Here is an 11,270-nt window from a genome sequence, read left to right as displayed (position 1 = left end):
GTTTAGAATTGAGTAGTTTGACTTCCAAATATTTAGGGAATTTCCAGATATCTTTCAATTATTTATTTCTAGTGTAATCTATATTCTGAGAATATATTCTGCCTAAATTTATATTTTACATAATTTCAATCATTTAAAATTATGAAGTTTATTTTCATGGTCCTGACTACATTCTATCTTGGTGGATATTCCATGTGCTTCTGAAAAGGATATGTATCCAGTTATACAAATTGTTCTATCAATGTCCCTTACATCAGGTTGATTTGATACTATTTTTCAAGTCTTCTGTTTTTACTGATTTTCTGTCTACTGTACTATATGATTGAATGTAGAGTGTTGATGTCTTCAATCATAATTGTGGACTTGTATATTTCTCCTTTTATTTCTACCAGTTTTATATTTTGATACCTTTAGGTGCATACACATTTATGTTTTTATATTTTCTTAGAGAATTGACCACTTTATATAATGCCCTTTCTATTCCTGGTCATGGTTCCTATCTTAAAATCTCTTTTGTCTGACATTAATATAACCATGCCAGCTCTCCTATGTGTTAGTATAGGCTTCCAAGCTTTGTGTCTTTGCATCTAAAGTGTGTCTCTTTAGCATGTAGTTGCATCTTGTTCTATACATAATATTATGTATATGTGCATGCTTAAGTCAAAAGTGAGTTTCTCATAGACAATACATATTTATATCCTGATTTTTCATCCATTTATCCTTTCTATGTCTTTAGATGGGTAGAGTTTAATGTGTTCCCATTTAAACTGGTTATTGATTGGGAAGAATTTACCATTGCAAATTTTGAAATTGTTTTATCCTTTTTCTTATACTTCTTTCATATCTTTCTTTGGGTTTCACTGATTTTCAACTGATATACTTTGCTTTCTCTTTTTCTTTTATATAATTTCTATAGATATTATTATCTTTTGGTTGCAATGTGGCTTATATAAAATATAACCTTTTAGTTACAAAAGTATTTTAATTTGGTAAGAGCTTAGCCTCAATCACTTACAAAAACTCTATGCCTTTGCACTTTCCACACTTTAAATGATATAACAATTTACATGTATTACAACTACATGATATTCATGTTTAGACCTAATACACACACTCACATATTTTCCCACTTGCTCATTTACTCAAATATATCTACGGGGCTCTATCTTTTATTCGAAGGAATATTTTTGACATGTTTCTTTTCTCATTTAATAATATTTTGATACTTATATGTATTGTGTACATATTAACATATTTTGTTATTTTAATACTTTTGTCTTTTAACTTTTATATCAGAAATTAAAGAAATTTACTCACCACTTTTAAAATTTTATAATTAATACAGTGTTGTTTTTCTATGTGTTTACCTTTTGCAATTCATTTTAGACTTTCTTAAACAAATATGCTATTGTTTAGTGTCTTTTTTTTTTGTCTTCAATTTGAAGAGCTTGCTATAGCATTTCTTATAAGGAAGATCTAATGGCAATGAACTGTTTGTCTGAGAAAGTCTTTTTCTGTTTTTCCTTTTGGAGGATAGTTTTGCTGGTTATATTAATCTTAGTTGACTATTTTTTTTTTAGCACTTTGAGTATATCATCCCACCGCCTTCTGACCTGCAAGATTTCTGCTAAAATAACCCACTGATATTCTCATGGGGGTTCCATTGTATGTAATGAGCTTGATTTCCTGCGCTGCTTTCAAAATTCTCTTTTTTTTTTTTTTTGACTTCTGATTATTTGATTATAATATGGGTTGCTGTGGATTTCTTTGGAGTCATCTTATTTCTTATCCTTTTCGTTTCCTGGTTCTGAATATCTATTATCTTGTACAGATTTAGGGATTTTTTTCAACCATTTTTACTTTGAGAAATCTTTCAGATCATTCCTCACACACTTCTCCTTCTAGGATCCCTGTAATGCGTATATTGGTCCATGTGATACATTCCATTAAGTCTCTTAGACATTCTGCACTATTTTGCATTCTTCTTTTCCTTTTGCTTCTCTGACTGAATTATTTTGAACAATCTTTTTTTTTCTTTTAAATTCTATAATCATTTATTTTGTTTGTTTAGTCTGCTACTGTAAGCTTCTAGTGAATTTTTCTGTTCAGTTGTGTTCTTCAGCTTCCAAGATTTCTGTTTCATATTCCTTAAAGTTAAAAATCTCACTTAATTTATGTATTGTTCTCTGACTACACTGAATATCTTTATGATAGTTAAATGAGTTTTTTGGCAGGTAAATCATGTTATCACCATTTCATTAGGGTTAATTTGGAGAAATGTATCTTGTTCATCTTTGGACTTTATTTTGATATTTCTTCATTTTCCTTGACTTTCTGTGCTCACGTCTGCACATAGACAAAGTAGCAATTTATTTTAATCTTAATAGCCTATCCTTGTACCGGAGAAGACCCACACCAAGAAGCAAGGCCAGAGACTGGGGGCCTCCCAACCTTGTGTTAGTCCAATCCACTTTTTTTTGTTCTTAGTAGCTCCCAGACATGTGGATAACATCAGGATCCCATCAGCATCCTAAAATAAGTGAGACTGAAGCCAATACTTCAGGCAGCCCCCAGATAATCTGGGTCATTGGGTAAACAGTGCACCATTCCCTATCCCAAGGAAAAGCTGAAGGACAAGGGTTTTCCACTTCTAGCTGTAAGGCAGCGGGAGAGGCTATAGTGAATTCTCACCAAACTACCATCTCTCTTCTCTCTCACCTCAGGCAGCTAAACTATGCCATGTTCTGCATCCACCCAGTTTTCTGACACAGGCTATACAGAAGCGATTCCTTTGGATGGCCCCTAGAAATGCTGGGGCTTTAGATGTATTGTGTATCTTTTCTCTTCCCAGAAATAATGTGGGAGATTTTGTCCAAATCACATGTTTCTGGGCCAGCATAGGTATATGACAAGAGTGTATCTTGAATTTTCCTGAAAGCTTCAATGTGACTGGTTTCTTGCTTGAACTGGGTGCAGGATCCTCTTAACTAAGTTTTGGCTTTCTTATAAAGGGAATATGTAAGTAAATTGGTTTTGAATCAGTGTGTACATGCAGAGAAGGGAATTCTAAGGCTTCCTCTTCTGCCATCTTGCTGATGGGAAATGGGAATTAATTTTTGTTCCTTCCTTGGATGATTCATAGTCTTTACAGTGAAGGAAAAACTTGAGTACATTAGAAGAAAAACTGAGTCTATTAGAAACTAAAGACAGACTGTGGTCCAGGTTAAAATCCAATCCCCTTTGTTCTCTATTACACCTAGATACTGTTCCCTGGAGACGAGTTTGAGGAAGCTGCTGCCATGTTTATAACTGAGCTCATTATATCATTGCACTCACGCTAAATCTTCGGTGACTCACTAAATGGCAAGAACGGTAATAATAGAGACCATATATTTTTTTCTGTTGCCTGATAGCACTGAGAGTCATAATCAAGATTATCATCTACAGTTCTGAAAAATGTCCAGGGCATATCAGAAATTAATTGCAGGTGGCATGCTCTTAAAATCAAAGAAACCAAAGCCTCAAATCTGAAATTGTCCTTCTGGCACCATGGGGATAAAACAAGGAGAAGAAAGCACTGGGATTTTCTGGCTTAAGAAGGGTGAGTTTCTGAATTCTATTAATATTTATGTTTTCCTTCTTTGTGATGGAGACCGAGGACCTAGGCTATGAAAGTTTCTTTCCCATTTTTTCAGTTCTGAGATTCAAGTGAATCTTGCAGGAAAATCTGTTTGAGGGGAGAGCAGGGAATGTTCAAAATCCTTAAGGGGCACAGCGGATTCAGTTTCTCAGTTGGTAAGTCCCTTCTTCATGGATGCAACGTTCCTTCTTCTACTTTTACAGCTTTTACACTGTGACATGGGGAGTGACTTAACCTCTCCTAGATTTTAGTCCCCCCTCCCACACCTCATTTTTTTGATTAGAGACAATCTTCTTGGTTCCTACCCCATCAAGTCTAATCTGCACTAGAGGCAAGCACCAGGCTTTCTGTGTTGCTGCCTCCAATTTTACCGGCAAGGGGAGGGTCCAAGTGTCTGAAGAAGAAATGGTGAGATGAGAGAAGCAAAATCCTCTCCTGATTCTCTCTTCTTTTCCCTTATCCTTTGTTTTTCCAAGAGTTATGTTCGCATGTGGCAGCCATTCTCTTCATTTTGTAGGCTAAACTTTGATGCTTTTTGCTACTTAGTTTATACAGATTTTAAAGGGAAAGCTCATATTTCTCATCTCCATGGTGATGGTAAAGAAGTCCTATGTGTCCAAATTGGACTAGTCTCAGTTTTTTCCTGTGCATACATCACTCTGTGTGAAAAGATGTTGTGAGAAAAGCTGCTTTTTCTCTGTGTAAACCTTTTTTTTTTTCCATGCTCACAGATTCCCTTAAAGAAAAATGGCTCCTGGAAATGGCTCTTTCATGACTCAATTCATTTTGGTAGGATTAACAGACCAACCAGATCTCCAACTCCCCCTGTTCTTCCTGTTCCTAGTAATGTATATGGTCACTATGTTGGGAAATTTGGGATTGATATTCCTAATTGGGCTGAATTCACACCTACACACCCCCATGTATTTTTTCCTCTTTAACTTGTCCTTAATAGATTTCTTTTATTCTTCTGTATTTACACCCAAAATGCTGATTAACTTCATATCAAAAAAGAATACTATCTCCTACATGGGGTGCATGACCCAGCTTTACTTTTTCAGTTTTTTTGGTATTTCTGAATGTTATGTGCTGACATCAATGGCCTATGATCGCTACGTAGCCATCTGTAACCCACTGTTTTACAACATTGCCATGTCTCCTAAAGTGTGTTCCAGCCTTATGTTAAGTTCATACTTGATGGCATTTTCTGGTGCCATGGCTCACACTGCATGCATGCTGAGACTGACCTTCTGTGATGCAAACACCATCAACCATTATTTCTGTGACATCTACCCTCTGCTCCAGCTCTCCTGCACAAGCACCTACATCAATGAGTTGGAAGTTTTCATTGTGGTGGGCATCAACATCATTGTGCCTAGTCTCACCATCTTTGTCTCTTATGGTTTCATCCTCTCTAGCATCCTTCACATCCGCTCCACAGAGGGCAGATCCAAAGCCTTCAGCACCTGCAGTTCCCACATAATTGCTATTTCTCTGTTCTTTGGATCACTTGCATTTATGTATCTCAAACCATCTTCTTCTCTGTCTATGGATGAGGGAAAAATCTCTTCTGTCTTTTACACGAATACAGTTCCTTTGCTGAACCCCTTAATTTATAGTTTGAGGAACAAAGACGTTAAACTTGCTGTGAGAAAAACCCTGAGTAGGAGAAGGTTTTGATCAGAGAGTATCTCTGTAGTTAGTTATAGGACAAGGAGACTCTATGTGTTTAATTAAAATCTTTTTAGTTGCACCCTTTTGATCCTATTTTTTCTTAACATAATTAAGAATATTTGTGCCTTCTCTCAATAATTTGTTTTTAGTTTTTATATCTGAGACTTCTTTTTTCCTCACCATTTGTAAAATATCTACTCCATCATTTTTCCTGTTTAGTAATATCATTAAATATCTCCATTATTTTGAACTTTTCATTTTTACTGGAAAAAGGAAATGGTCTCCAAATAATCAAATTTGAGACACCTTTGATCTAATAAGAAATCAATAATCAAAATGAGCTAGGAATGCTGTTTCATTATCTGCCAGTTGCCACTAGAAGCCTGAATAAGATACTTTTTTCTACCGCAATCTTTTCATTCTCTCACTGGCAAGAATACATGTCCTTTGAATGCCAGAGGTACTGATGAACCTGTTGGGAGGGCAGGTATAGAGATGCAGACATAGAGAACATACTTGAGGACACAGTAGGGGAAGGGGAGGCTGGGATGAAGTGAGAAAGTAGCATTGACATATATACACTATGAACTGTAAAATAGATGGCTAGGGGTAAGCTGCTGCATAGCACAGGGAGTTCAGCTCAGTGCTTTGTGATAACCTAGAGAAGTGGGATGGGAGGGTGGGAGGGAGGCTCAAGACAAAGGGGATATGGTGATATATGTAAACATATAGCTGATTCACTTTGTTGTACAGCAGAAACTAACACAATACTGTAAAGCAATTATATGCCAATAAAGATAAAAAAATGCCACAGTTTGAAATTTTCATATGCTGTTGAGTGTAATCCATTTTGCATCAAGCTTCTTTTGGAAAAGAGTTTCTTTTTGACCTTTGTACAGTAAAACCATCACAGAACAGATTATCAAAAGAGATTCATCTATAGATGGTAAAATGAAGCTAAGAATGGTTAATGATTTACTTAAAGTCACACAGCTTCATGAATAAAAAGTCAAGACTAAACACTTAGACTTCTAATTTCAAGTCTACTACTTTTGTAGTCTACTTACATCCACTTTATTCTATTCGTCTCAGGAAGACCATATTATGAGAAAATACTTTTAATTTGAAGCTTGTTTGTTATTTATTCAAGGAGATATATGAATTTCTCTCATGCTGTATTTACTTTTTGGTTGTTTGTTTTTTTAGGCAAACATTTTCATGGAGTGTTTGTTTGTTTGGAAAGGATGACCCTTTGGGTTGCGATATTCGTGAGATCATTGGCTCAAATGTTTTTATGTTTGCAAGTGTCTATAATTCAGAGAACAGTGCATGGGAGAGAAAGGAGAATCATGTCATTAGGAAAGACCTCAACAAGACATACAGCCAAAAATAAGAGGTCTCTATGTGCAGAGTGGTCATGAGCCTCAGGAAACAAATTCTATTCTGAAATTGTATCCTTTCCATACAGGACTGTGCATCTATTCCACTGTCCATAAACTTTGGTAAATCTATAATGCACATGAGTATAAATTATTAATGCTTTGGAAAATGAAGGTGGAAAAGCCGTGGTCACATTTGGAACCAGGTAGAAAGAGGGCAGCAGATACAGGTGATAAAATAGTTAAGGGTAATTGAGACAAGTCAGGAAGAAGAAATTTAGAGAGTAAAATGATGGATAATGAAAGCCCCTACCTATGACTCTCCTCTCATTGCTGGAAGGCCCTAGAAGTATTATGGTGCTCACAGTGTTTCTCTGGATAGGATGAAAAGTTAAGTTATTTTATATTTAAAACAGTTAAACCAACAGAGCTGGAGAACCTTGAAACCACCTAAACCACTCATTTTTGTTGAATTCCATATGGTACTTCCATATGAATTTTAAGACGCTAAGCCTCAAACTGCAGCTGACAGTATAATCATAACTTGAAAGAAATATTTGGTGAATGCACCAAATTTTGGCACTAATTTTACTCAAAAGGATATTGGATTATTAATTTTTTAAGGAAAAATGCTACCTTAAAAATCCTCAGTATGTTTTTCAAGGGATAATGTAAATATTTTCCAAGATACTCTTAATATTGTTATACACCATTTTCATAATCTCCACTCAATATTTACGTGTTTTGAAATTTAACATAGCTAGTTTGTTGGCTTGTTTGTTTTTAGAAGATTGGCAAGGCTAAATCCTTGTCTTATGCTTAAAATGACCACTCATCTCCCAGCCCCTGACCCCCAATATTCTTCTTTTACACTTAACAAGTTCTATTTATATAAAATAATTGATCTTGGTTGGAGTCTCCTTTTCTTTTTCCTTTTACTGTTTACTTTTCCTTTTTCCTTTTTTCTTTACTTCCTGTTTATTTTGCTAAACTTCTTTTCCTTATGGAAACAAATGTGTATCTAAACAAATGAATGTATCTGAGACATTTAGAAACCTTTGTAGACATTGCAGAGCTGCATCCTCTCTGTTATATATTTTATAATGATTTGAGGTTTCCCAAGAGAGGGTTAATGTGGTCACTAATGTGTCATTTCATGAGCCAAAAAATTCAAATAAAATCTGCTCATTTTCAGAAAAGGTAAACTGTCTTCAAAATTAATTTTATATTTGACTAATTTAAAAAAATTAAAATATTTGTAACAACGGTTGCAATTTAAATGTAAAAAGCAGCAAGTTTGTTGATAGATGAGCAGTTTAAGCACTTTTTATTTAGCAATAAATGCTGTGTCAATAATTTGGATTTCCTTCAAATGGAGGAATATCAAGTTAGGGTATTTTACTTTCACAACATAGTTATTCTTAGTCATTTTTTACTTTTTTGAGTTATGTGAATGGCACTGACATCTTTTGAGGGAAGGTATGATATGAGCGAGCTACTTTTATTGCCAAGGATCAGGTTTGAAATGAAAATGATCAGGTGTGCTGTGGTTAAGGGTTGACAGAACCCAGAGGTAAAAGGGATTTAGAGTTCTTTATCCCTTTAATTCCTGAAACCCCATTTATTGAATTCCTTCCTCTACTTTTCTTTATACGGCCTGCCTATACACACACACACACACACACACACACACACACACACACACACACAGTGTCCTCAAGTCTTGATATTTGATGAGATCACTGTCTATTATGGATTGCATGGTATGGAACCCACTTTTAATCTTTGCAAAGACTTTCAAATAGATGGTTCCTGCTCCAGCTCCAGGATTCAGCAGAAGTACTTGCTGAATCTAGCAAGAAGAAATAGTTATTGCTTTAAGCATTCATTTGTTTATGTAAAAACAAAACAAAAAAAAATGATCCTGGTTACTTTTTGTGAATAAACTGTAGAAGGCAATGGATAAATTAGAGATCTACTTAGGAGAAGATTGTAGGTGCACTACTAACGGAAAATAGTTTCTCAAATCAAGGTGGTAGTGTCACAGCTGTGGTATATGTAGAAATCAGGTATATATTATGTATATAAAATTAATCATACTTAGTGCATTAAATTTTAGATTTTTTGGTCAAAACAAGTAAATCAGTGTGCTGTAGGAGATGAGGAAAAAATATAGCTTAATTTCAGGTAACAGATATGGGATTAATATATATTGTATTTCACAATTGAACAACAAATGAGAAATAACCTCACAGAAAATGGTGGAAGGACATAAACTGGAAGCAAAGCAAATTCAAACAGTTTACAAATTAATGAAAAGATGCTCAAGTATATTAATAGAGGAATGCAATTTAGAAATGTTTAGAGAAGGAAAACAAGTTCCACACATTCCCTGTGAGAATCTGACTTATTACAAAAACATTTGATTATATATATATATATATATTAAACAGGAAGACAACATTCTGGGATGTTATCTCACTGAAGTAAAAGGCATGACATAAAATGATGTATGTATTATGATGTTTATTTAACATTGATTTTGCCAGTAAAACTGAAAAAAAAAGTAGAAAATATTACTCAGCCATAAAAAAGAACGAAATAATGCCATTTGCAGCAACGTGGATGGACCTAGAGATTGTTAAACTGAGTGAAGTCAGTCAGAGAACAACAAATATGGTATTAATTATATGTGGAATATAAAAACGGATACGAACACACTAACTTACAAAACAACATATTCACAGACTTAGAAAACAAACTTTTGGCTACCAAAGGGGAAAGGTGGGGGAGAGGGATGCTTTAGGAGGTTGGTATTAACATGTACACATTAACATATATACAATAGATAATCTACAAGGACCTACTGTAGAGCACAGGGAACTCTACTCAACACTCCGTCAGAACCTACATGGGAAAAGAATCCAAAATAGTAATAGATATATGTGTATGTATAACTAAATCACGTTGCTGTACACCTACAAGAAACACAACATGGTAAATCAAGTATATTCCAAACTAAGATAAAAATCCAATTAAAGAAAAAAAAGAAATACCCAGTATATTCATAAACAATATCATGTGAAGTAGGATATTTCTTTGAGAGGTTTGTAATTACAAATTCAAACTGTTTATAAGAATAGGACTATTAATTTCATCTATGTATTGCTATATCTGTGTAATAAATTGTGTCTAGAAATTTACTAGAAATTGTGAAGACATTGCAAGAAATTGTAAGAAATTGCAGCAATAATATCAATAGCTATTTGTAGCTGGCAGTATGGAAGATTGGAATTTGAACTAACCAGAGGTCAGCCTAATTCTTTTAAACTTACAGTTTAGTCACCTATCAGCTTAACACACTTGCTGGAGTCTAAATAATCACTCCTCACTTTGGCTGTGAGATGTAGGAAAGATCTCACACACTGGGAAAAATTAATATTTTATGGGGAATAATTTGGGAAAAAATTATTTTTTATACAGTCTGATATACCTCCCTCCCAAAACAGTGTGTGTGTGTGTATCATGTGAAAAGGCAAGAAAATATGTCATTCAAGGAAAAAAAACCACAAAGAATTAACCCACAGGGAAGTTCTATATTAGAACTACCAGAAAGGGATATTAAAATATCTACTATGAATACACTCAAGAATTCACAGGAAAGGTGTCAAACATAGGTGAACCAAAAAACAAATCTCATAAAAATATATTCATATAACTTCATCTTTAACTCAGTATTCCTGTTTGTTTTCAATTTTGGAAAATTATCATCAACTACCTTTTAAAATGTGATATTGTTTATCAGATCTTCCCTCCATTCTCTTCTTCTGAAACAGCTATTAGACTAAATGTGGAGGTTCACAGTTTATTTTCTCTATCTCTTTGCTTCTTTCTTGTGTTTTTAAAACCTTTTCCCTCTCTTTAATGAATTCTGGGTGCATCTTAGAACTCATTTTCCTGATTCTCTAATTCCTCAGTGATAACTTGTAGTTCACTAATTATGTCTTCAACTATGTCCAATACAGACTTTACACCAAATAGTAATTTTTATTTCAATAACTATATTTTTATTACCAAATACATAACTGGACTTTGTTTTTCATTTTTAAATGTAAGTTTGGTCTCTACACATGTTAACAGCTGATATGTTTACTTTACAATCTCATTCACTATAAACAAACTAAAATGAAATTCTAAAAAATATCAAGTAATCCACAGGAAGTCAAAAAAGGGAATCAGAGAAAAGAGAAACAGAAAGAAAAAGAAACATAATAAAGTGGCAGACTTAAGCCTTTATATACCATTAATCAGTTTAATTACAAACGGCCTAATTCACCAATTAATCTGCTGAATCACTAAAAAACCAATTCTGTCTAAAAGAAACCTAGTTCAAATAGATTGACATAAGTAGGTGAAAGTAAAAGGATAAAAAAACATATACCATGGAAACATTAATATTTAAATATTAAGAGTGGATTTATTAATATCAGGTAAAGTAGACTTCAGAGCAATATACAAAATATCAACAACAAACTAATAAAGTTCATCTAGTCCAGAAAGGAAGAAGTAAAATTCTT

General features: G+C 34.0%; 1 protein-coding gene across 1 annotated transcript; it reads left to right on the top strand.

The window, feature by feature from the left end:
- Positions 1-4,387: 4,387 nt before the first annotated feature.
- On the top strand, positions 4,388-5,320 carry LOC130860558 (olfactory receptor 8B3-like). The gene has a single exon (XM_057748921.1). The coding sequence runs from the start codon at positions 4,388-4,390 to the stop codon at positions 5,318-5,320; it is 933 nt and encodes a 310-aa protein (XP_057604904.1).
- Positions 5,321-11,270: the final 5,950 nt, after the last annotated feature.

The sequence above is a fragment of the Hippopotamus amphibius genome, chromosome 9, assembly GCF_030028045.1.
Source record: "Hippopotamus amphibius kiboko isolate mHipAmp2 chromosome 9, mHipAmp2.hap2, whole genome shotgun sequence".
NCBI lineage: Eukaryota > Metazoa > Chordata > Mammalia > Artiodactyla > Hippopotamidae > Hippopotamus > Hippopotamus amphibius.
This window is presented reverse-complemented; position numbering and strand designations above follow the sequence as displayed.